Raw genomic sequence first — 27,345 nt, 5'->3', positions numbered from 1 at the left:
TTTACCCAGTGCTGATCCCCATTTACTTCACTGATCAGCAATTCCTCGGTGTCCTGTCAATAGTCACCTGAAGTCAGTGTTGCTGGACTGTTTTCAATATGTATGGCTCTGCTTCTGCATTGGCCATTGTAAGACCTGCTGTCACTTAATTTATTTAACTTAACCATATCGGAGCTCCCAGTTATTTCTTCTTCCATTGCAGGAGCTACAATGATTTTTACATTTTATTCTAAACATACAAGGTGTTACTGACTACATTATAAAATTTGTGTTTGAAATTGATTGAACAATTTATCTTTAGCTAATTGTCTAGGTTTTTGTGTGAAAAGTGTGTTCTGTTACACAGTTTAGTAAAAGTCTACTTCACTTCAGATACCAAGCGTCAGGTGGAATCAAAGAGGCAGCTCAGAAATTTCAGAAGCAGTTGCAAAATATCTCCTGAGGCTAAAACTAGCCATAGGTGAAATTTCATGCTGACAAAGTTAGGTGCTGTATGAGAGTTGAACATACATGATGAGCAGTGCTGAAATAAGCAAAGTTGAAAGATAACTGTGGGCTTTAACTGATATGTCCAACTAATTCAGAGCAGCAGTTATTATAAAAAAACATAAATTGACTGCTATTTGTGATGCCTTGTGCTATTGACTGCCTCGTGCTTCCATGAGGAACTTGAACAATTCATCACCTTTCACCCCAACCTCCAATTCTCCTGGACCATCTCTGATACTTGTCTCTCCTTCCTTGACCTCCGTCTCCATCTCTGGTGACCACCTTGAAACCGACGTCTATTTCAAGCCCACCAACTCCCACAGCTGCCTGAACTACACCACCTCTCACCCACCTTCCTGCAAGAATGTGATCCAAATTCCTCTGCCTCTGCCACATCTCCCAAGATGGGGCGTTCCACTCCCACACATCTCAGATGTCCTTCTATTTCAAGGACAGTAACATCCACCCACCACTCCCCCCCCCACCTGGCCCCCCCCGCTCCCCAGCAAACCATCAAAAATGCCCTCAACTGCATCTCTTGCATTTCCCGTACTACTAGCTCGCATTCCCTCTCCCCCTAACAAAAACAAAGACAGAATGCCCCTTATCTTCACATATCACCCCACCGCCCCGGGCATCCAACGTATCATTCTCCTCCACTGCTGCCACCTACAGTCCAACTCCACAACCAAAGAGATATTTCCCTCCCCACCCCTATCTGCCTTTCGTAGGGACCACTCTCGCTGAGACTCCTTCATCTGCTTCACACTCCCCACGAGCCCCACCACCCCCGGCACCTTTCCCTGCAACTGCAGGAAGTGCTACACCTGCCCTTACACTTCTCCCCTCACCTCCATCCAGGGCACCAAACAAAGCTTCCACATTAGACGGGTTCACCAGCACATCCATCAATGTGGTCTACTGCATCCGCTGCTCCTGATGTGGCCGCCTCTACATCGGTGAGACCAAGCGTAGACTCGGAGACCGTTTTGTAGAGCACCTACGCTCTGTATGCAACAAACAACAACTTCCAGTCACGAACCATTTTAACTCTCCCACCTCCCCACCCCCCACTCCCTGGGTGACATGTCCATCCTGGGCCTCCTCCAGTGTCACAATGACACCCCCTGCAAACTGGAGGACCAGCACCTCCTATTCCACCTCGGGACCCTACAGCCCAATGGCCTAAACATGGAATTCACCAGTTTTAAAATCTCCCCACACCCGGCCTCATCCCATGTCCAACCCTCCCTTTCATCCCACCTCCTTGACCTGACCCGACCTGCCCATCTTGTCTCCCACTTGTCCACCCCTCCCATCCCACTGGCCAATCCCCACCACTCCCTTCCTGCGCTCACCTATCGCTATCCCACCTACCTTCCCCAGCCCTGTATTTATTTCTGAGCTCCCTTCCCCCTCTCCATTTCTGAATAAGGGTACTGACCCGAAATGCCAACTTTCCTGCTCCTCTGATGCTGCCTGGCCTGCTTTGCTTCTCCAGCTCCATACTGTGTTATCTCTGACTCTGGCACCTGCAGTTCTGGCTATCAGACTGAACTGTCTTAGCCAGAATAAGTATTACAAGATAGTGTCTAGACCAGAGTAGGCCCGAGCACCAAAAAGCAATACTATATTGAGATGCTGCAGGCACTGCCCAGAACAGTTGCATTTTTGTTTTTGCTCCAATGCCAGGAATGTGAATTTTGCAGAAACATGGAACAAACTTGGACTTTTCAGGTTAGAAACGTTAACAGTTGACTTGTATGGCTAAGAAATGGGAAGGCTAAATAGTATTGTAAATTGCAAAAGAACAGTGTTCAGTTGTGTAAAATATAACTCCTGATTTTTGAGATGATCCCTTTCATGCAGTGATCATATAGACTGACTCTCCAGATAGACCAGTGGAAGCGCAAACCCAGAAATGCATTTGAAACTGTAGATCTCTTTTTCTAAATGGACATATCAGAATGGGCTATATAGATGTCTTTATCCATAATTACTGTTTTTCTCTTGTAAACTGCACACTTGTCTGGCAGAACGTGTTGAGATCAGATTCCTTTACTGTCTGGTTCTGTTTTTGTTTTGGTTTCCACTATTGTTGTACATGTATATATACATAATAAACTTTTGAAAAGTTGGAAAATGGAAAATTGTTTCTGTATGGATTTCTATCAAAAGACCTTGAATCTTGCAAAATTTGATTGGCCTCAAAAGATCTAAATGCCAGCTTTGGTAAGTGATTAAAAGACCATGTGTAGCAGGAGCATTTTTCTTTTAATGATAAAACTTGCTGCTCACTACTTTTCCAGGAAAGGAAAGAAAATATGCCAAATGCCCTAGTCTGCAGAAGAACCATCATCCGCAGAAGAAAACAAGATATGATGTTGCCGGTGAGGATTTTGTAGATTTTTTTCCATCATGCAGTTTGGCTACATTTCCCATGTTAATGGCGTATATAGGTGTAAAATAAGAATACTGCAACGTAATTACCTTTCTTTCCTGTTGGTGTTGTGTTTGGCACTGTACCTGGCTTAGCAATTCTGTTAAAATATTGTTTGAAATTGCAAACAAATGTTGAGGGTGGTGTGTGATTGTTACCAATGAAATCATTCACTTGGAGCATTGAGTTAACAGTGTCAAGAATCAAGTAACTTTATTACTTTCAGTCCTACAACAACAACAACTTGCATTTACATAGCATCCAAAAGAAATTCCAAGAAATTTCATGGGAGCATTTCCTTTTATTCACCCATGTGATATGAGCAACCCAGAACTGCTTGCCCATCCTAATTGCCCAGAAGGCAGTTGAGTCTGCTGTGGATCTATTCAAACCAGGTAAAGATGTCAGATTTCCTTCCTTAAAGGGCATTAGTTAACCAGACTTTGTGTTTTACCACTATTGACCATGGATATATGGTAATCATTAAGCCAGCTCTTTTTATTCCAGATTTCATTGAATTCAACCTGCTCTGGTGGGATTTGAGCCCATGTCCCCGGAACAACACCGTGGGTTTCTGCTTCTGACGTTACCACAACGCCGCATCGTGTGTGTGTGTGTGTGTGTGGCAAGTTGAGATGACGAGTCCAAGAATTTGTTTCCTGCATTCCTGTGACTCCCTTATTTCTAATAGGTCGGAGTGCAGTATAATTAATATTGTTCCTGAAATAATTTAAATGTGTTGTAATGAATTGCAGAAGCTTATTATCAGGTTTATCCTTGAAGAATTATTGAATGCAAAATGGAACTTCCGATAGCAGACACAATAGTCAAGAATTGCCCAGAATTTGTTGACCTGCAGGGATTGGCAAAATGCTTCTTCATGGAGCATCAAAACCACCAGTTCCTAGATCATTTCGTGATAACCTACCCACAGATTTGACACATGGTTATATCTGCCTCCCCACTGGTGAAATAACTCCATCTGTAGACAGCTTCAATTTTCACCCCCCCCCCCCCCCCCAAAAAAAAGAACAGAAATAAGAAAGGGAGGTAGACTTTGTTAAATGACAAGACAATAAATGTCTCCAGTGGGAAGATCTGCTGTAAACCCTGCACTATAGAGATGACATTTGCAAGGAAAGGCAGATTCCTGTGTCAGGGCCATTGGTTGAAGAATTCTATCAGGCCAGGTGGTCAGATGGAAAGGGAGAAGCAGGGAATGCACAATTCCTATCAATGCCCAATAGATCATCAATATTTCAAGATCCATGTGTTACCTGATGCTTACACACGTGGCAGAGTTCATAGCATTCCTGTTAATCCCAGGAGTTCTGAGGAAGCACCACGACCACCTCTGGTGTTATCAAATTGGTAACCCTGGGCTCCAATTGGGACTGTTGGATATTCAATCTTGTGCATTAAGTCTAACTGTATATCATCCAAGAGAGGATGGAGATCTGGAGAGGAGCTATAACTGGAGATCCACAGCTCTTCAAGACAATAGCACTGCACCAAATCACAACTTACCAACTCCAATTCATACTAAAAAATGAAACCTTTAATGATAGATATTGAACATGGCATACTCATGCAGCAAGACAATATCTTATATTGTAAGGTGCAAAGGTTGTTGTAAATTTGTCTCAATATGTTCTTGAACAGAAAATAGCTGAAATCAGGATGAAGTACTACAAGTGCCAGTGAGGAAGCCAGATAATGGTGGTTGGTAGAATCTTGAGGATCCGAAGTAACTAGAGTTGCTTGGGAACATGTAAGATTGAAGATTGTGGATTTGCCTGGATGTAAATACAAGAGTAATGCTTGATCTAGCAAAAGAGTTTCTAGGGCAGGCCCCTGAAGCTGCAGATTCATTGCCAAGTTACAACGTTTGAGGGTTGACTGTACCAAAGGATATTTCTACTGTAATAGTTTAATCTCCAGCTGTAGTTTTAGTGAGGCAGTTTACATAGGAACAGGGGGAAATGTTAAATGGACATTGACTACTTGAAAGATAATAACCCTGTGAATGATTTATGGAAGCCACAAGTAGCCTTTAGTACATGATAGTTTCGTTAATATTAAAGCCCATTTTGGGAAATCCACAGGGAATTTCCTTTGGCATTCTCTGAAAGTATAGATTAACAACTTGAGCAGCAAGTGTCCAGTATTAGCTTCAAAAACGCTCCTAAATGGTTATAATGTTTCTCGGATGTTTTGAAATTTTAGGAATAGTACTTTGTTGATTTTTCAATTCTGATAGATGTAAGAAAATATTGAAGATGTCTTTCTGGAAAGGTGCAAATTAAACAGAAAATATCCGTGATGTGAGTGAGAAAGTGGCATTTAAAATTTGGATCAGGATGTACCCATAATAGCAATGATTAAAGTAAGGTGAAGGATTGCATTCGCTAATGTTTACAATTGTCCAAATAAGAAACTAGAAGTCTGCTAACTATATTATTTTTGAACTTGTCCAACTCCAGCACAAATCGTGCTGCTTTTGTAGAGAACCTGCTGATTGTTGTTGCTAAGTTCTTAGAAGTAAGCTCTGAAATTTATTGGAAACACCATATTTAACGAGGGCTATGGTATCCTGGCTGAGCAAGTTGTCACCAAGACACAAAACACAACATTGCAGAGAACAAATGATAGTTTGAACTACTGTATCAAGTAAGCAAGCTTTAATTTATGAAACTCTTTCCAACCAGGTGGAATCAACATGGAATACTTCAGGAATTGAGGTAATAGGTGCAATTTATTCAGCTCCTGCCCATTGCCAGATTCATAGTAATGTTACTGTTGAATTCTGTTGGCGGGGGGGAAGATAAGTAATAAGCTCCTTGTGACAATAATGGTTTCTTTTGAGCGTCATTTTGAGGAAAATGGTGAGTACACTGATATGAATAGAGTCGTGTCATAACGTGAGCTAGACAGAACAATAGTGTAAGCATTGTTTTTGTGTAGCTGATCGGCTTGCTTAACTTGTTTTACACTAATAATGAGATGTGGTTTATTATCGTTGAAAGATGTTACTCACGTACATATGCAATTCTATGAAACCTGCCTTTTCCTCTAATTGCCAAGAAACCTTACAGTTCTTAAATGCCTATGCCTTCACAGTGATGTAAAATCTGGTTTGGAACCCCCAATAGTGCTCTCCCACAACCTCCTCTGTCAGGCAGAAGATGCAGAAGTTAGAACACACGCACCAGTAGTTTCAGGAACAGCTTTTTTCTGGCCAAGTTTAGCTGGATGAATGGACTCTCTAGCTGCAAATATGCTGATCTCTCTAACGTTGATCTCGCCTAGCGCACACCCTGTGCAATGTAACCTGTATACCTCTAAGTTTTGTTTTACAACTTTTTGATGTGTACATCCTTGCTTACTATGATCCGCCTGTACTCCTCGTAAACAAAGCTTTTTGCTGCACTGTGGTACACGTGACAATAAATTAATCAATCTCATGTTGAAATATATACTACCGCGATTAGTGGTTGAACTGAAGTTCAGGCTGTTCTTCCTGCTGATTGGTGCTGATGACCTCTCTCTCATTCCAGAGAGAATCCTCTGGTATGAGTGGCTTCTTTTAAATAGTTATCCGGTCATTCCCAAGTACAGTGGCTTACTTCAGGTCAAGGGGGAGGGATGAGGCGAGTGGGTAGGAGATGGGTGTGGGGCTTGAGGTGGGAGGAGGGGATAGGTGGGAGGAAGGACTGGTTAGGGAGGTGGGGACAAGCTGGAGCTGGTTTTGGGATGCAGTTGGGGGAGGGGAGATTTTGAAGCATGTGAAGTTGAAATGGTTCGCGACTGGAAGGTGCAGTTGTTTGTAGCGAAATATGAGGTGCTGTTCCTGCAACCTTCAGGTGGCATCATCGTGACAAACAACCGCACCTCCCAGTCGCGAACCATTTCAACTCCCCCTCCCATTCCTTAGACTACATGTCCATCCTGGGCCTCCTGCAGTGCCACAACAATGCCACCCGAAGGTTGCAGGAACAGCATCTCATATTTCGCTTGGGAACCCTGCAGCCCAATGGTATCAATGTGGACTTCACAAGCTTCAAAATCTCCCCTCCCCCAACCACATCCCAAAACCAGCCCAGTTTGTCCCCGCCTCCCTAACCTATCCCTTCCTCCCACCTATCCCTTCCTCCCACCTATCCCTTCCTCCCACCTATCCCCTCCTCCCACCTCAAGCCCCACCCCCATCTCCTACCTACTAACCTCATCCCGCCCCCTTGACCTGTGCGTCCTCCCTGGACTGATCTATTCCCTCCCTACTTCCCCACCTACACTCACCTTTACTGGCTCCACCCCAGCCTCTTTGACCTGTCTGTCTCCTCTCCACCTATCTTCTCCTTTTATCCATCTTCTACCCGCCTCCCCCTCTCTCCCTATTTATTTCAGAACCCCCTTCCCCTCCCCCATTTCTGAAGAAGGATCTAGGCCCGAAACGTCAGCTTTCCTGCTCCTCTGATGCTGCTTGGCCTACTGTGTTCATCTAGCTCTACACCTTGTTATCTCCTGGTTTAGTAGCTCAGTTCCACTGCCTCATTTTAAACCCTTATGTAGTATAAACAATCAAGGTAACTGGTTTGCATACCTGCCTTGTCTGGTCTGATCCAATTGCCAGCATATTGTTCAGTTGGCTGGTTTACCTAGCATGTCTTTCATTTGGCCAGTATTGCTTTTATCGTCCCAAGAGTTGTGGTTTAATTTAGAAAGGGCATTAGACTACTTACAATAGAGTGTAAATGACAAAATAGTGGGGTCCTGTAAGAAAGATGCTGCACTCATTGTGAGCAATTTTGGTTGAGTTTGTAGTGTGTTTGGGACAGTTTTTTTTTAAAAAGAATTGCTTATGGAAACAAGTGGAGCGAAAGCTACTTAAGATCTGGTCATGCATAATGAGACTTTAGAGAGAGTGTGGTTTAGCGATAATATGACTGGGCTGCTAATCCAGATGCTTAAAGTCATCCTCCGGTGGCAAAGGTTCAGATTCCACTACAGTAGCTAATGGAATTTAAATTCAATTATAATGTGGAATTGAATGCTTGTCTCGGTACTGATTTTCCACTTTGGTAGGAAAAACGTACAGGCAGAGTATTAAGTAAATAACGCTCAATTAGGAAATGCTGATGTCTGTTTGGGGAATCTGGATGTCCTTGACACTAGTCGCAGCAAGCAAGTTTGTAGTTGCAGCAGCGAGTTGGGAAGGCAACTCGTATGTTGGCCTTCACTGCAAGAGGATTTGAGTACAGAAACACTAACATCTTGCTGCAGTTGTATAAGACCTCAGCGAAACCATACCTGGAATATTAGAGATAACAAGGTGTAGAGCAGGATAATCACAGGCCAAGGAATATTGTCCAGATTTGGTCACCTTAGCTATTAAAATATTTGCTTGCTGTAGGTGTGCGTCAATAATTTTATGGATTCCTGGGACAATAGGTTTGTTGTAGGAGGAGAGCTTAGGTGGACTGGGCCTGTAATTGAGTTTGGAGGAATGTGGGGGGATCTCATTGAAACGTAGCAAATTTCTGACGGGCTGGAGAGGCAGGCTGGATGCGGGGATGATGTTTCCCCACCTGGAGGGAGTTAAGGTCTCAGGAATAATGTTGGCCATTTCAAGGTGAGATGAGAAGGAATTTCTTCACTGAGCTTGGTGAATGTATGGAATTCTGTACCACAGAAGGTTGAGGAAGGCAAGTCTTTGCATGTACTTAAGAAAGATATCTAGAGGCTAAACGTACCCAGGAGTAAGGGGAGGGAGCTGGAGTATGTCGTTTTGGCTGAGAATCCTGTTTTCTGTTTTTATGGTGATGGTAAGCGTAGTTGAGAAGTAAGGACAGGATTACTTAAAAGGAGGAAAAGAGATTGAGACCAAATCACAAAGAAATATAAAACAAAACAGGAAAATCTTTTACGGTACTGAAAGAAACTGTAGCTGAAGTCAACCTTGCTACAAGGGCAGGACTGACAAATAAGAAACATGAAGGAACAGACTTCAAGTATTTTGTATCTGTCTTCGAAACATATTTAAATAATAACACATTTGATAAGGAAAAGGGAAGGTGAAGTGAAAAATAATAGGCAAACTAGTGGTACAGAAGACTGATAAAGCCCTGAATCTCATGACCTGAATCCTTGAAGACTTCTGGAGCCAGTGGGTGCATTGGTTGAAATCTTCCAACTTTGTTAGATTTGGAAAACCTCAAATGTAACATATATCTGTTCAAGAAAGTTGGGCGACAGAAGATAGAAAGCTATAATTTAGCCTAAAATCTGTTGTAAGGAAAATGCTGAATCCATTAAGAAGTAGCAGGACAATTAGAAAATCTTAACAGTCACGCAGAGCCATAATGATTTTGTGAAAGGGAAATTGTATGACAAATGTCTAGAGTTTTTTTGAGACTTTTAGGAGCCCGGGAAACCAAATGTAATGGTGTTTTTGATTTGCATTCAGTGTCACAAATTTATTATTACATAAAATGAGAATTCATTGTGCTGAGTGTAATATATTAGTGTGGATAGAGGATTGGTTAACTGACAACATTCATGGCAACGAGTTGTTATCAGGTTAGGCAGGAAAGTGGAGTTGAGGCCAAGATAAGATCAGCCATGATCCTATCAAATGGTGGAGGAGGCACAGGGGGCTGAATTGCCTACTCCTGCTCCTAGTTCTTATGTTGTTACAGATATCAGCAAAATGGGAAAATGTGGCATTATCCACTTTGCTAAAGAAAATAGAAAAATGAAATCGGATTTCAATGGAGACACTAAAAATGCTAACATATGGAATGATTTCGGTACTTTTGTGCATGAAACACAAAATGCTAACCTGGTATAAAATTTCTCTTATTTTTCTGTATATTTGATTTATGGACTGAAATGAGAAAAGGACTGTTCCAAATATCAAGGCTTATTGGAAGGAATTGCTGCACCTTGAGTACTGATTACACTGCTTGGTCAAACAGTGGAGAAAGGTTGGTTGCAGATGACATGGCACCAGGGAGTGTGTACAAAATAAGACTTGACTGGCAACAAACAACTGGTCCGTGAAGTGGTGACCTGTTGTCAATGACAAAGGCTTTCTGCCTGTCAACAACTGTGATTAGCTCCCAGGTAGCTGAACAGCTTGTGGGTGTGAACAATATGGCCAGAAGCCTTATACCTAAAACCTTTCCTGCCTAACCTGATAACTGGTTGCCATGAATGTTGTCAGTTAACCAATCCTCTGTCCACACTAATATATTACTCGGCCCAATGAGTTCTTTTTTTATGTAATAATAAATTTGTGACACTGAATGCAAATCAAAAGCACCATTACATTTGGTTTCCCGGGCTCCTAAAAGTCTCAAAAAAAGACTTGGGGGATGTGTATATGGTCATTCACCATGCAATAGTTATCCCAGCTGCCGTTAGAATGCTGCCTGGCATCCTCCCTGTGCTGTTAATTGAATTTGTGGTTGTGTTACATCTGAAATCATTCACCCATTGTTTTGCTCAGTCGCATAAGACCTGCACATGCAAGAACTAAAGCAAAAATGTGTTGGCTTGGCTTTGAAACAGAAAATGGGAAAGGAGAGAGACTGGAAAAGGGTGAAACTCACTTTTATTCCGGATTTGAATGATAGTTCATCAGTGATCGAAAACATTAAAGGACTAAGCAAAAAAATTAGAAGAATTCTTTGTGAAATCAGTGGGATAAAAGCATAGAGTGCACCTTACACTTCATGCCCTTCAGCTTGAATGCTTGAATTGTACATTGCATGAACAACCGCATTAGAGATTGGAAGGTGTGTGTGTGTAACACTGTGTTCTGCATTTTGGTTACCCTGAAGTACTTGTGTGAAATACGATTTGCCTGTATAGCGCACAAAGCGATTTTTCATTGTATGTCAGTGCATGTGACATTAAATCAAATCCGGACCAACGCTAGTGGTAAAGGCAGAAAAACATTTCTGGTGGTTCACTTGCTTTAAGATATGACGGATTTGAAAGATTGGGTTGTATCGGGGGAGCAGAAATCTGTAAACTTTGTGATTGAACGTTTGACTGGCATGCAAATGCTGATGAAACCGAGTTAATGTGCGATGACTTCCAAGCAAATCCTTAGCTGGCGCTGATGAAAGTTTGCTCATTGTTTTCAAGAACAATAAAAACTGTATAACCGTGCTTGTGTACGCGAATACAGCGGGAACACTTGCCTTGGAATTGACTGTTAATGGAAAATATGCAAAACAAAGATGTTAAAATGGCGTAACTCAATTTTCTGTTGATTACAAAGCTCAAATTGATGGTTGGATGGATGCAGAAATCTTTTGTCTAATGTGAACGAAGATTTGCAAAAGAAAGGAATGCTTAGCAGAGTTGTGCTTTGGATAATTGTAGTACTCATCCTCCTGTAGAAGTACCAGTTAATGGCAGTATCTTTCTTTTTTCCCTCTGAATATGATGAGTTTGATTTAGCCAGTGGATCAGGGCGTGAGCCAAAATTTGGAAAATGTTTTACCGATGTGACTTCATGAGAAAGCTGACAAGCCATGAAGGAAAAATTGATAGAATCCCTACAGTCTGAAAGCAGGACATTTGGCCCATTGAGTAGACACTGACCCTCTGTAGAGCATGTGTTTTAGTCCCAAGTACAGTATCAAAGACCTGAATTTTTAATATGTTGTGTGCATGAAACCAAGTGAAAAGTGAAACTCTACAAAGATACTGGGGAAACCTGTGGCCACTTGTCATGGAATCCCTTCATTGTGTTAGCAGGCCATTTGGCCCATCAAGTTTTTCACTGACCCTTCTGAAGAGCATCCCACCCAGACCCAGCCCCCTTTTCTATCCCTATAACCTCACATTTCCCATGGCTAGTCCACCTAGCCTGCACATCTTTGGACTGTGGGAGGAAACCGAGCACCTGGAGGAAACCCATGCAGACGCGGGAAGAATGTACAAACTCCATGCAAAAAGTCACCCAAGGATGGAATCGAACCTGGGTCCCTGGCGCTGTGAGAAGGATTGTCTGACAAGGATATTTTGTGAAGCATTTCATGTGTAATAAAATAAGCGCATGAAAACTGCACTAAGAACTGATGGAATTGTGGGCTGAAGGGCCTATTCCTGTAGCTGGCATTGTTCTATGTTCTAATTGGTTGACTGTGCTCATGCTGTGAATCCAGTGAAAACTTTTCTAGAGATGAACTTGAATTGTTGACTGGATGTTGACCAAGATGCCCCTGTTACAATGACATTAAATACAGAAGAAATTGAAGACGCTGTTTGGAATGTGACAAACCTAAAATTCAAGAGGAGGAAAGTGATGACAAGGGGGAGCTGGTAGAGTTTGTTCGTTTCTGTAAGATGCATTAAAAGTGTAATTGACAATGATAGGGAAATGACTGACTCAAGACACCCTTGTCACTATTAGTCTGGATCTGGAAGCCAATAGCGGTTTAGAGATTTTCTGAACTAGTAGACGAATGGCTAACCGTGATCCTGAGCTGAGGATAATGACTGTACTCTGTACTCTGACAATTGATCTAGTTTTACTGACCATGTTGAGGGACATGATACTGATGGGTGATCAGAATTTCTCCAGAGCACCGGATGATATGGTATCCAGTGAGTCAGGAGGAAAAGTGATGTTATTCAAGTTACTTTATTTTAAAAAGGGGACTGAAATCCAAACAGACTCTGAATATACAATGCTATTAATAACTGACTCCTGCAAGAGAAGATATCAAACCATTAGAGTCAAAAAAAAAACTGCAGATGCTGGAATCCAGAGTAGACAAACAGGAGGCTGGAAGAACACAGCGAGCCAGGCAATATCTGGGGGAAAGGAGCAGCCCATGTTTTGGGTATTATCCTTCTTCAGGACTATCAAACCATTACCTTGTGTATGGCTACTCATAGACACCAGATCTGTAACTGCAAGGTAGTGATGCAGAATTAGCTAATAGCTAATTGAGACATAATGTAAAATGATAAGTAATTCCGTTATCTCTTTGCCAAATCAACTCTCTTCCTGCATGAGCAATCATGTAAAACGTAAGGTTTTCAGGGTAAAACCTGTGGTAGAATTCTTCCTGAGACAGATCTGATGGCAGATCAGATCAGTACTGGAATTAACTTCTTATGCTGCCACACCTGCTGAGTTTCTCTAGCATTTTCTGTTTTGATTACAGATCCCTAGCTTTCACATCACTGCTTTTATTTGCTTCTTATCACGATACAGGGAGCCCCAAGTTGCAAACGGTCTCCATTCCTGAGTCCATTTGCAAGTTGATGGGTATGCAAGTCAGAACGCAATGCAGGACAATAAAAAAGAACCTTTGCTAAGTACAGGAAACGTCAGATGATTAAAATTGCATCCTATATAGGATCATGTTTGTAAAGTTGGATGTTCATAGATCAGGGTCCCCCTGTACCCAATTCAAGGACTAAGGTACACGTGAAACCCAAGGCAGTATCTCTTGATGAATGGGTAAATGGGTAACATGAGGATTAGCTACATAGTTAACAGTGGCAGCAACGAAAAACCATTCCCTTGTATGTCTGTTACTTTCCAGATTGCTGTAGTTGTTGAGAATAATAGGTCTTAGAATTTGACAGGTAAAAGTCTGAAGATGTTGAAGCATACAGCATGCTGCTCTTCTTTACGAAGTGAATTTATACTGTATAAGTGCAAAGGAGACAAGTTAAAATGGAGGCAATTGCAGCAGACTATTGAATGTTATCCTGATTTTGGTAACTTTTGACTTCCTGTTAGAAGAAGATTGCATACTGTCGAAGTTTGGAAACTGAACTCAGGACCATTAGCTATACTTTGGGTTATCTAGAATAATCCCTATTTCATTATAATTTTAAATAGAATTGGAAAAAATGCACTGCACACTCCCAAAAATACTCTGAGCAAATGGATAAGGGGAAATAAGTCTGTAAACTGAATTTTATAGTGAGTGTTGTGACCAAGTGGAGGGGATTGAATAAATTCTCTTTTCACTCCAGGTTTGATATGTCAAGAGTTTTGGATTTCGAAAAAGATGTCTTTATAAATTCCGTATCTATCTAACCGTGTGTTAAGCTACAAGAAACCAAGTCAGGCAGCGCTGTATTGATAAATGTCAAGGGTTAGTTTTATTGTAAACTCAGCAAAAAGGATAAATTAGTAAGACATAGTCCTGAATTCCATGCAAGTACACAGGTACTAGCATGCAAGTAAACACAAGTTACAGAACAAGAAAAGGCAGATTTGCTCAAGTTCCTCAGTTTGAGAATTCTACGATCCTACGTTGATCTTGGAAGTTCCAGTGGGATTGTACTTCAGCTAGTTGTTCTGGAGATGGTCTCTTAAACTGCAATTGTGTTTTTTACCCCCAAGAGCAAATGCTGTGGTGCTTGAATTTCGATCAGTGTATTCCAAATTTTAACAGAGATGGGGTTCAAACTTTTGGGAGAGATGCTGTTAGACCATTGCAGGCTTTCCTTGATTGCCTTTCTATGATGTCTGTCTGAGGGAGAGGGACATAAGCAGTTACAGCAATAATAGCTCACGAGAGCTTCAAGTAGCTCAATGGGTCATTGAAGCATATGTATTCTGAGGAGGAAGTAAGTTCAGTCACGGAGAATCTGACTGAGCTAAGAATGATCTTCAGTATCATAAGCAAACGATTGTGATGAAAGCTTGAGCAAGTCGCAGAATGGGCCAGCAGAAGTACACAATAATTGGAGTAGAATTTACACCAGTAATATCGGCAAAATGTAGGAAGGTTCACTGAGCCAAAGCAAAAGAGTGAATGACTTTAAAAGCAGAAAATGTAAATTCTCAATTCCTGGCAACATTTTTCGAGTGTGTACAGGTCAATGACTTTTAATTGTAAAGCAATGATTTTAAATGATTATGGGTTATGCCCTAACATTGCACCACTACTAACTAAACTGGTCCAGACCTGAAAGACCAATCTACCAGAGTGTGCCTGTGGCATGTTTGAGGGGACTAATGAGGGAGACCCCTATTTGATCTCTTCAATCTGTAACAGATGCATCTGCTTGTGATGGTCGTCATTATCATTGACTGGCCCTCGCAGACAAGGATGACTCTCTTCCACTCCCAGGGCGAGTCCATAGATGGCTGTATAGTCTGTGGCTTTGCAGACCCTGCCACACTTGTGACAAATGGTTGGCATGGATGGGTGTTCACGTGGCAGCACGCTCCTTTTGCGGTTTTCGCCTGGCTTCCTCTTTTTTGTTTTCTGACGGCAAGTCTCGCAGTGCTCGACGTCTTCCCGAATTCCTCCTCTTTGGACGGTCTTGGGCCAGTGATTCCCCGGTGCCTGTGGGGAATGCAGCACTTGGCCAGTGAGGCCTCGGGGGTATCACTGAAGCGTTTCTTCCATCCACCTGGGGCTTGCCTGCTATTTCGGAGCCAGGAGTAGAGCTGTGACAGTATTGGAGTGAGTAACCACAGCACAGTCCTTGTGGAGAGTAAGGCTGGTCTCTGTACACTGAAGGTTGTGTGGCATTACAACTGTGTTAAATGGGTTAGGTTCAGAACAGATCAAACAGCTCAATTCTGGATATCCATGAACTGCTGAGAGCCATCGGCAGTGGAACAAGATTCCATTACAATCTGACCTTTTGGTCTAGTATTTTCCTCACTCCCATTGCTATCGAATCGAAGCAGCCTAGGCTGAAAAGAGAAGTGCAGGAATGTAGGATCAGAGCAGAGTCAGGAGAAATGATAAATGATTTGGAATTTGTGCAACTGATGTTTCAAGTCCAGTGGAAATACTAGAGAGAAGGAAATGGTTAAGGAACTAGTATTTATACATGGAGTCCTTGCTAACTTTGACAGCAAGCCCACTAATGCCCTTTTTAAAGTGATAAGCAGTAGAAAGGTGGAAAGATTTAGGGCAGGAATCCAAAGATTTGGAGCTTGGGTAACTTGAGCGAACGTGGCCAATTGCAGACTGTGTAAAACTTGGATGTCCAAGATAGTGATGTGAAGAGATGCTCGGCTGGAGGAGGTTAGAGAGTTAGAGGCCGAGACCTTGGAGAGGAGCGATTTTAAAATTGAGGTGTTGCTGTTTCACAAGCCAGTGGAGGTAAGCATCGGAGTGATAATTGAACAGGATTTGGTGAGAGTTTGTTAGGACATGGGCAGCTGAACTGAAATTTGTAGCTGAAGATGAGCTATGACAGGGTGGGTGAGGGTAATGGGTGAAGGAGGAGTGCTTTGATTGTGTGGGTGCGCAGAGGGAAACACATCTCCTGGTTAAATACAACACCCAGATTGCAAATGATCTCCGTCTGCCTCTCCTTCCTCAGGAAGAAGAGTTAATGGTTCAGGAATCTTTGTCTTCTCAATGTTTAGCTGGAGGAAATCCCTGCTTGTCTAGCTCTCGGGGTTGGACATATTGAAAATGGTATATAAATGCAAAAATGTTGGAAGACAATGAAGGAATCACCATTGTGAATGAGTTATTTTAATATCATTGGTGTACGTTAATGGTCGAACAGTTTGAGGAAATGGATCTTGAGATGGCCTAATAAAGTAGGAATATACCTCTGATCCCATACTTGTAGAAATTATAACTAGAGGTACCCTAGATTTGGAACATAGCTGAATTGCTTGAAAAACTCAGCAAGTCTGGCAACATTTGTGTAAAGAAAGCAGAGTTAACTTTTTGGGTCCAGTAATCCTCCTTCAGAATTTAGAATTGGAATTTTTTTTTTCCATCAGTGAATTAAGCTTCAAGGACTCTTGAATCCTTTAGGACAAGTCAGGTCAAAAACATAGAATATCTAGCTCAGATCTTGCAGTTGTGATAGCATTGAAAATGTCAGTAACGACAATACAGACGTGTAAACATGTGCCTTTAAATGCAGACATTGGTGTCTATGATCCCTTGGTGCTCGACTGTTGATGTTTCTGCGGGTGACAATACATTTAAAAATAAACTTAAAATGAAGCTTACAATCACTTCCCTGTTAGTTGTTGTCTTACTGTTTTATTTTTGATAAGTTGGCTGAATGAGTTGTGACTAGAGTTTTCGACCCATTCAGGCAGAACTACCGAATGTCCCTTCTGACCTTGGAAAACTAATTTATATTTGTCACCTCATTTTTCTTTTCATTCTTCTAAAAATCACATTTTTAATTTTTGAGGTATTTCAGCTGTATATCCCAAACTTCATTTTACTTTTTGCAAAATTCACTGAAAATGGCATTGCTAATGTATTTAACTAAGTGCAGCACGGTGGCTCAGTGGTTAGCACTGCTGCCTCACAGCGCTAGGGACCCGGGTTCGATCCCACCCCCAGGCGACTATCTATGTGGAATTTGCACATTCTCCCCGTGTCTGCGTGGGTTTCCTCTGGGTGCTCCAGTTTCCTCCCACAGTCCAAAGATGTGCAGGCTAGGTGGATTGGCCACGCTAAATTGCCCATTGTGTTCAGAGATGTGTAAATTAGGTGGGTCATAGGGGGATGGGTCTAGGTGGGCTGCTCTGAGGGTCGGTGTGGACATGTTGGGCTGAAGGGCCTGTTTCCACACTAGGGATTCTATAATTGAACTACATGTACATGGTTTGTTCTCCTGAGCATACTGCAGTGTAATTAACTGCTTACACTTTTCGAAACAATCTGTAGATTCCCTTTCCTTGCCTCAGGATTCATATTTAATACTGAGAAAGGTGAAATCCATAACAAAGAGGGCATGTCGATCATTGTGGAAAATTTTCTTTTATGAGTGACAATCCGTTGTTTCTGCTGACCACAAAATCCAAGGGTGTGCGTGCGCCCTTTCAGAGGACCAGACTCCTTTGCAGTCAGGCTGGAAGGATATTGAATCTTAGTATGTTTTTCAAAAAAATCCTACCTTTTCTCGTGTATGGACATTAAAACAGAGGATAGAAAACTAGACTGTGTTTGGATAAGGAAGTGGTGCAAATCCTAATTGTCATGACGTTCCATGGGTCTCTTATGGCAGTCGATGTATTTTTCTCAGCTGATTGCATGGAAAGCTTGGCAGAAGAAACATTTTAGGGGTCACAATGTAGAAAAGACCCAAGGAAGTTGAACAGCAGTTCAGGATAAAGCTTTATTTGTGTTATTTTTGTTTGACTTTGTCGTCTTATGAGCGAGGAAATAAGATTAGATAAGGGTTGAGTTTTGTAAAAAGCCAATTCTGATTAATGTGTCATCGTTTAACTTATTCCACCAATTTCAATCACTTGTGTTGACTGCCCTAATTAGGAGTTTATCTATGAGAGTATCACTGGCTACGGCAGCCTAAATAACTTGTCCCTAATTGCTCTGGAGAAGGTCATCCTAGTGAATTACTACCTTTTCTTTTTGCAGCCAAGAGTGTGTGCCCACACAGCACCCTGCTGTTGGGAATGAGCTCCATGATTTTGACCCAGTGGTAATGAAGGAACACTCTTAATTCCAAGTCACGATAGTGTTTTCCTGCCTTTGTCCTTTATAGGTGGTTGAAAGAGTCCTGGAGGAGTTGCTGCAGTGCGTTTTTTAGATGATAAACGCTGTTGCCAGTATGCGTCTATCATGGAGGGAGTGAATGTGGATGGATGGGAGTGTCAGTCAAGTGGATTGATTGGTCTTGGATGGTGTTGAGTTTCCTGAGAGTTTATGGTGCATCATCCAGGCAAGTGGGATATATTGCATCACATTCCAACATGTGGATGGTGAAAGAGTGTTGGGAAGTAAGGTGGTGAGTTACATGCTTCCCAATTTTTAGCCTCCTACCCGCTCTTGTAGCGACTGTATTTGTATGGCTGGATCTGTCTAGTCTCTGATCAGTTGTAACCTCCAGGAAATTGGTTGTCAAACATTTTCCATTCAAGTCTAAATTAATGAAAAATTATCTGGAACCAATGCAGATGATGATCAGTTGATCCTTGAGGAATGTGAAACAAAACTGCTGTAATGTTCTCAATTTGGTTGCTGTGGAACAGTGAAGCATTGTCTCATCCTGAGGTGTCTAATAATGGACTGATTGTAGAGGGATCACATTTGGAGAACTTCTGTTACATTTTGACAAAAATACAAAACCATGCAAATATCATCTAGCTTTTCTTAGGGTCATAGTCATACAGCATAGAAACAGGCCCTTCGGCCCAACTAGCCCATGCTGACTAGGTTTCCTAAACAGATCTAGGTCCATTTGACTGTATTTTGCCCATATCCCTCTAAACCTTTCCTATCCATGTACCTGTCCAAATGTCCTTTAAAGGCTCTAATCGTGCTCGCCTCTACCACTTCCACTGGCAGCTTGTTCCATATACGCACCACCCTCAGGTTCCCTTTTCAACCTTTCCTGTCTTAAACCAATGCCTCTAGTTTTGGACTCCCCTCCCCTTGTTTAAACCCCCTCATAATGTCACCCCTCAGGTCCTCCACCAGTTCGTTCTTCATTACTGAAGATGCTGATTCACATACACGTCCAGATAATGAATGTTGGCAGGTCATGTGGTTTTGGAAATGTGACTGTTTAGCTAAACGCAGCCTCTGGTTTCACATGCACGTTTTCCTTCACGGTCATCAGTTAGTATTCTGAAGCTGATCTGCCGCATGTAAGTTCAGGAACACTGGCCAATTTGTGATGATACAGTGGCTTTAAGAGGTGTATTTTGTCCTGGTTTTTGGACTCAAAGTGTGGACTTAGATTAGAGAGAGTAAACTTGCAAGGAAAAGTTTTAAAGACTGGAGTCAACGAATAAGCCTATCACTGGAAGATTCATGGGTCTTAATGAATTAGAATTTGTTCAAAATAGCAGTTAAAGTTGATGGGCTTTAATGATTCACTCTGGCAGACATTCTGTGATAGCTGAGGGGGGCCTGTATTCCATACAATTTGCTTGCAAAGAAACAATGCGGTAATTGTGAAAAATGTCTTTTTGCTTTTCAGTTTGCTTGCACCTTAGTGTTCTGTTCTTTTCCTTTCCCCAGTAAAAGTTACTTTAAAAAGTTAGCACTGGAAAGATTCTGACCTTTCTCTGCTCAGTGTGCTCCTGCTGCACCCTCAGATGATAGGATCTGTGATTGGAGGAGCTGGAGCAGCAGTATGGGAAAGAAAGGAAAATTGAAAAGTCAAAACAAATCGCCGGAGTGGAGGGGAGCGAGAGAGAGAGAGAGATGGAAACTATCCTCTTCAGAACTGAACACTGGACTTGGAAGTCAATAGACAGTTGTCACGTTTCATTTGTCCCTTAGGAATTACTTACTTCCCTCAGTCCTCCGGGCTTTTAACCAAAAGGGGAAGGGGAGGGACGTTTCTGGCAATTTCCAAGAATAATGCAGTATGGAAAGATGTTTTCAAATGTTCTGTAAATAAGCTGGTCTTCAATCCACACCTTTTTGATCTCCAGAATCAGCCCTGTTGCTCTTTGCACTCTCCTGGGTTTGAACTTCTCCCTTGTTGCTTGGTGACCAGCCGATGTAATATTTCAGATGTGGTCTGACACTGGAGAACTATACAGTTTAACCGTGAATTCTTTGAACTTGTGTTCTATTACTTTCGACATACAGAATGTTAGAATATTTACAGCACAGAGGGAGGCCAATGAGCTGCTCTGATCTATGCTGGGTCTCTGTCAGAACAGCTTGGATATAGCCACGTAACTTCTCTTTAGATACTTATACAATCCTTTGCTGAAATTTACCCAAGCTATCTAGGTTTCCTTGATACTTTATTCTTCTCAATTTCAACATTACAGAGTAAGCAATTTCCTTGTGTGCATGTTAAATTTTGTCTGTTCTTTGCTTACATAGTTTGTCTGAACCTTTCATTTTTTGAGCTGCCTTCTCTGATTTTTCTGACTTTCCTAATTTATTATTTGAAGACTTCAATTTCTGATTGAACTCAGGTTTTTTTAGCTCAGATCTGCATTACATGCTTGTAAATTTTATGTAGAATATTGTAGACAGTAGATTGGGGAAATGATTCGCAGTTGTAAAATGTTTGAGAAAAAGGGCACAGTTTTCAAGTGTTGTGCAAAAGAAGCAAATGCTACAGGAGGAAAAACTTCCACGCGAGTATTTGAGTCTGGAATAGAATGCCTGGAAGTGTCATGGAGGCAGATTCAATTGAGGCAATCAAGGGCATTGGATGCTTAGAATCCAGTAGGATAGAGTCAGTGTGCGGGATTATGCTAAAAAGACAGGACATTGACAAAGTCGAATGCTCAGTTGGTGCAGACCAGATAGGCCAAAAGGCCGCCTCTACACTGTGTAACAGTTCTATGATGCTTCAGAGTTTTCTCATTTTTCCCTAAATGAGATAAGCCTTGCATGCTAATAACAAAAAAACACTTTGCCTCTTGCTCCTTTTTGGGGAAAAAAAACCACCTGATTAAAGTGAATTTTGAATGGTAATAATGAAGGTATGTGCAATCTCCACTAAAACCTTAAGTGCAAATTGAGAGAAACTATAATCTTGTTCACCTTCAGCTTCAAAATGACTTCCAAAGCATTTTCCAGCATGTTTTTCTCCCTTGTGCACCTTACAGCACAGAATGTTCTTCATCTTTTTTTAAACGAATGGTCAGAAAATAATTTAGCAATTCTGTGACAGCCTCGTTGCTACCCAATGATAAATAGACCTAAGGCCTGGTGTTCAATTGGAATGCAGTGATAAAGGGTAAGCAGTGGATCACTGTCACCTTGGATCTCCAGCTGCTGGTAAGTACCACATTCGATGGTCATGTAATAGTCATAGAGATCAACAGCACTGAAAAGGGCCCTTTGGCCCATTGTGTCTGCGCTGGTCAAAAACAACCACTTAAATATTTTTTTTTTTCTGAAGAAGGGTCCAGACCCGAAACGTCAGCTTTCCTGCTCCTCTGATGCTGCTTGGCCTGCTGTGTTCATCCAGCTCTACACCTTGTTAACTTAAATATTCTAATCTCATTTTCCAGCACTAGGCCCATTGCCTTGTATGCCTTCCATCTTAAGTGTATATCTAAGTACTACTTTAATGTACTATCACCCTTCCAGGCTGTGAGTTCCAGATTCCTAATACCCTCTGTGAAATGTTTTTTTCGCTCATATATTCTCTCACCTTCTGTCCTTGGCTTAAACCTATGCCCCTGATCGTTGATCCCTCCATTAAGGGGATAAGTTCTTTTCTGTCTACCCTATCTATACCTTTCATACACTTGTACATCTCCATCACGTCCCCTCTTAGTCCCCTCTGCTGTGAAAACAGCCCCAGTCTGTCCAATTTCTCTTCGTAACTCAAAACGCTCCATCCCAGGTGATCCAGGCTACAGAAGTGAGAAACAAATACCTCTAAGATTAGTAGGTTAATTCAGAAAATAATCTGATATTAAAACATGTCACGTACCATTAACTTTACTCTGTAGTAGCCTTTTTCTTTACAGAAAGATGTCATGAAAGTTGTGCATTAGCTGAAATCTGTTGGGGTCTCTGGCTAATCTTCATCGATGTGTAGTGAAGTGGGAAACCACAGAATTTAGTACACACACCTCAGTTCCATGCTTTACATACTTTTGTCGACATCCACACCAAAACAAAGGTCTAAAAATCAGTTAGGTGGAACTGTTGATCATGAGCAGATTTCTGAGGTTTTCAGAACAAATTTTGAGTTGTACAACTGCAAAAATAACAGATTTGGATTGTCATCTCTTCACAGTGACATAACTGATGCTGAGCTAATGTAAAAGGCACTGTTACTGTCTGTACTGTAATATCAAGCCCAGATGGCCTTGACTTTATGCGCCAGTTTAGAGGCAGTGACTTACCAGTCAATTTCAAATGGTTTGTTAAATATGTGCCGATACCTCTGATCTTTGTCCGAAAAGAGTTTATATTTGTCTCTTGTAATAAATTCCTCTAAGGTGTTTCACCAGATATCATAAAGCAAAATTAGGCACCAAGGCGCATTGGGCAATATTAGGACAAATGGTTAAAAACTTTGTTTAGAAAGTTAGAATTTAAGGAGGATCTTGAAGGAAAGAAGTGGGATTAGAGTCAGGGTTTTGGGAGGGGTTACACCCTTGGCAGTTGAGGACATGGTCACTAATAAGGGAGTGTTTAATACCTGGGGTACTGTCACCAGATTCAGGTAAGGCTTGTGGGGCTACTGGTGATTAAAGAAATTGAGGTAGGTGTGACTGCTAAAAGATTTGATGATAATTGGAGAAATTTATAATGGAGGCAATGCTCGATTGGAAACCAACATGAGTGACCAATCAAAGGGTGATTGCATGAGTGGAACATAATGTGAATAAGGACAAGGGTAGCAGGGCTGTGGATGGCCTCCAGTTTATGAATAGTGTAGTAAAGGAGTCTGAGTGCATTTCAAATAGTGGTCTAGAAGTAGTAATAAAGGCATGAATGGGGGTTTCAGCATCCGTCGAGCTGAAGTAATTCTGGAGATAGAAATAGGTGGTTTGGTGATGGTTTGGATACAAGATTGGAAACTCAGCTTGGGGTCAAATCAGACATTGTGGTTTTTGCTGTGTGGTTTAACCTCAGTCGGTGGTCAGAGGGAGGGATAGAGTCGATAACTAGGAAATGGAGTTTGAAGGTGAGGGCTTCTATCACCTCAATATTTAGGAGAAATTTCTGCTCTTCCCGTTACTGGCTGTCAGATAAACGGTCTGAGAATGTCTGAAATGGTGGGAAACTGTGAAGTTGTTTGTTTTAAAAGGAAGAGCAAGAGAGGAGAGTATTATATGGAGAAAAAACAACTGCAGAAAGCTGCAATACAAAGGGACTTGGAACTTCGTGCACAGAATGCAGTAAACTAGCGCGTAGGCTGTTGTCCCTTATTTCAAGGAGGTTGGAATATGAGTGGGGAAGTCTTACTACGACTGTACAAGGTGCTGGTGAGATCATATCTGGTGTACTCAGCGGTTTTAGTCCGCTTATTTAAGGAAAGACTCCATTTTATTGGAGGCAGTTCAGGGAAGGATCACTGGGATGATCCCTGATATGGAGGGATTGTTTTATGTGCAAAAGTTAAACAAGTAGGGAGTCTTCTCAATCTTCTAAACCTCAATAAGTAGTGATCTCATTGAAACATACAAGATTTTTTAGGAGATTGACAGGGTAAATGTTAAGAGGATGTTACCCTCATGGGAGAGTCTAGGAACAGGAGATGTAGTCTCAGAATAAAAGAGTGCCAATTTAAGTCTGAGATGAGGAGGAATTTCTTCTCTGTGCATTGTGTCTTTGGAACTCCTTGCCACAGAGATCTGTGGGGGCAGAATCCTTAGTTATATTTAAACCTGAGATGAGTCTAGGCATCAAAGATTACAGGGAGAATGCAGGAAAGTGGATGTGAGGAATGTCAGATCAGCCACTGTCCAATACAGTGGTGGAGCAAGCTCAAGGGACTGAACAGTCTATTGTTACTACTTATGGTCAGTTGAGGTGGAGCAGGGTATCATTCCTGTATGTGTGAAAGTTCATTGCCTATCGACGGCATCAATGAACTGTATGCAATGTGTGTAACCTCGTACAGCTTGCAGGACTGCAGGGTGGGAGAGGAGGGTGTTCAGCTGTGCCAAATCAAGTAAGATGCAGAGGCAAAGTTTACCTTTTGACACAATCAAATAAGATTTTAATTTTTGATTTTGAACACTTTTGGTATATTTGCAAGGGCGATCACTGGAAATATTCAGACATACTGTTTTGTAAAACATTGAGAGGTGATATGCAGACTTATGAGGAAAGAGACTGCAAATGGGATCGTAGTTCACAAGGTTGATGGGGTCAGGAGTCAAAACATTAACTCTGATATCACTCCACAGATGCTGCCAGAGCTGCTGAGCTTTTCCAGCAACTTCTGTTTTTGTTTCTGATTTACAACATCCACTGTTCTTTTGGTTTCTTTCGGTTATATGAGCACGCTGTCAAAGACAAGTTGACATCTGTGCAACCACTTGAATCAACGTTTGAAGGAAAGAATAGGTTGTGAAAAATAATTTTTTGGATAATCTGATGCACTTTACTTCCATGGGCGCTAACCATCTGTTTCGTCTTTTGACAGATGCCAAACTTCTACCCAACTACAACTGCCATGTTATGATCAGGGATAAAACCTACTCCTCATCGGGAGAACGTGCTGTACTTGTTAATCTAGTACCTGTTTCTGGAAAGATCTGCAAAACCAAGGTGAAAACACGAACCAAATCTAAATAATTGTAAAATGAAGATTCTTCCTTTCCTGGCAACTTCTTAATATTGAGCCTTTATTTTTTTAAAAGAAAGATAAACCATTTATTTGTATGAAGTACAATAGTGCTTTTTTTTTGTTTGTTTTATGTGACTGTTCCCTCTCATCTTACTAATGGCATGGAGATTGAAATTTCCTACCAAGGCTTTGTGCAAAAAGTTTGAATTGTTAATTTGTCTCTTCCCACTTTATTATGACCGGATGCTTCATTGAGAGGTTGTCTATTTGGTTTAAATTGTATGCAGATCCACTTGGAGTATTAGTTTGATATTAGATTTGGTCAAAAGCTGCAATATTGATTGACCTTAGTACCTCAGTTGAATTGTACATGGTGCTTGATTTCAGTGTATATGTCTCAACAAGTTTTGTACACTAAGCATTGAACAATGTGCCACTAGCCACTCTGAACGAAGAAATAAGTTACTGGGTAAAAATTTCTTGTGTTAAATAAGTCTGTTATATTTTCAGAATGTATTATGATATTATACACTGATAATTTGCTTTACTGTTTACAAAGACTTTTTTATATTGAACTTTATAATTTTTAACCTTGTTTTCTACTTCTGTGCAACTTGAATTTTGCATGATGTTTGGAATTAGTTTGTAGTTTGTTGTGTTAGTTTGTAGTTAGTCCCTAAGTTTAAATTGTCAAAATTGTACATTATTAAAGAATATTGACAAAGTTCAAATGTATTTCAAACTTTAATGTGAAATGGCAGCGGTACCCCTGAAACCTCGAAGAATTTTCAGTTTCACTTTTGAAGTGCTGTATTTTTTAAATACAGATCGTTCTCTTTATAATGCGATAGTTGCGTTCTTGTGTAACTTCACACCACAGAAAATTCTGTTAGAAGGAAATCACTACGGAAAATCGCTATACCTGTAAAGCAGAAAGTTTGTGTTATCCAAACAGTGTCCACTATTCATCAATCACATTACAGCTAATTCGTGTTAACGAAACGTGCATTATGATAGAAATACCTGTAACCACCATTTCTCAAAGCATTGTAGCTATTACAAGTCGAGCACTAAGCTTTCAAATCAGCTTTGTTAATGTCTTGAAGTTTATTTTAAGATTGACCATTTATTATTACAGTGGCTGTAAGATTCTCAAGTTTGATGTGAAGATATGTTTTGAATAGGCCACGAGAGGTTCTTTACGAATCTAATTCTGTGTTCGAGTGCTCTGCAGTATTATTCCAGCCATCTGTCAGCCTTCAGACTTTTTGTTAAAAGACCCTTTTGATAATCGAGTATTAGGCTCTGTTAGAATCTGAGACAGATGATTAGCTTTTGCATGTTAACTGTTGACTCTTATGCTAAATCTTCAATTTTTGTTGCTCCTTCTCTCTCAATTCAAATTACCCTAAATTCTCCAAGTTTGAGTGTGATAGATAGCAACCTGCTTTTTCTCTGACACTTTGGACAGTTAGCTCAGTTGGCTGGATATTTGGCTTTCAATGCAGTGATGCCAACAGCATCATAAAGGCCAGAACCCTTTATCCTCGGCACTCTACATTTGGTAGTCACTTTCTATGTCCAACTTGCTGTGGGATACTCCAGGCTGGAAGCAACTATCAAAATTGCATAAAAGGATCTTGACCACCTGAGTATGTAATTCAAAACTTATCCTTGAATTTGATTTGATATAATTCAAGCACCAGGCTGAAAAAGAGAACTGATTACAAGGGAGCTATTTCATGCGTTGGAGTTGGAAGTATTCTGTTAGACTTGATGAGCGTGGAGATAACATTCTATTGTCCAACCTCTTGGCAGCATAACTTACAAGATGTGACACACTATCTGGATTAATGCTTAACTAGTACTAATAGTGAGCTATAAATCAGCCATTAGTATCTGAGCTACAAATGAAACTTACTTCGTATCCTGCCATTGGACTGGTTAGTTCCAAGATAAACTGCTGATTAGAATCTTAAAACAGTTTAAATACCTTCCCTACTGGGCACAAAGTCTGGCAGATCATACGAAGCAGCAAATCATTTCAGCTGTTTGCTGCAAGTGTGGTACTAACCATATCCAATCAGTTGTGCTTGCAAACCGTGTCCGACATTAGATTTTATTCAGTGATATGATTAGCAAATACTGTCCAAAGTGTGCCAAGAAATGTACTGACAATTGAATCGGTTGGGTGCAGAAAGCTACATATTGAGACACAAGATCCTGTTCTT

At 41.2% G+C, this 27,345-nt stretch overlaps 1 protein-coding gene across 1 annotated transcript in view; it reads left to right on the top strand.

Annotated features, from left to right (window-relative positions):
* Positions 1–25,826, top strand: part of LOC109933807 — a 71,681-nt gene extending 45,855 nt beyond the window's left edge. The window contains exons 4-5 of the mRNA XM_048608034.1: positions 2,799–2,879; positions 24,971–25,826. Coding sequence (XP_048463991.1) covers positions 2,799–2,879; positions 24,971–25,122 — 233 coding nt within the window. The 3' untranslated portion in view covers positions 25,123–25,826. The remainder of the gene's footprint in view (positions 1–2,798; positions 2,880–24,970) is intronic.
* Positions 25,827–27,345: the final 1,519 nt, after the last annotated feature.

The sequence above is a fragment of the Rhincodon typus genome, chromosome 18 (assembly GCF_021869965.1).
Source record: "Rhincodon typus isolate 14 chromosome 18, sRhiTyp1.1, whole genome shotgun sequence".
In the NCBI taxonomy this organism is placed as follows: Eukaryota; Metazoa; Chordata; class Chondrichthyes; order Orectolobiformes; family Rhincodontidae; genus Rhincodon; species Rhincodon typus.
The sequence above is the reverse complement of the archived record's forward strand: the minus strand, read 5'-3'. Positions and strand labels throughout refer to the sequence as shown.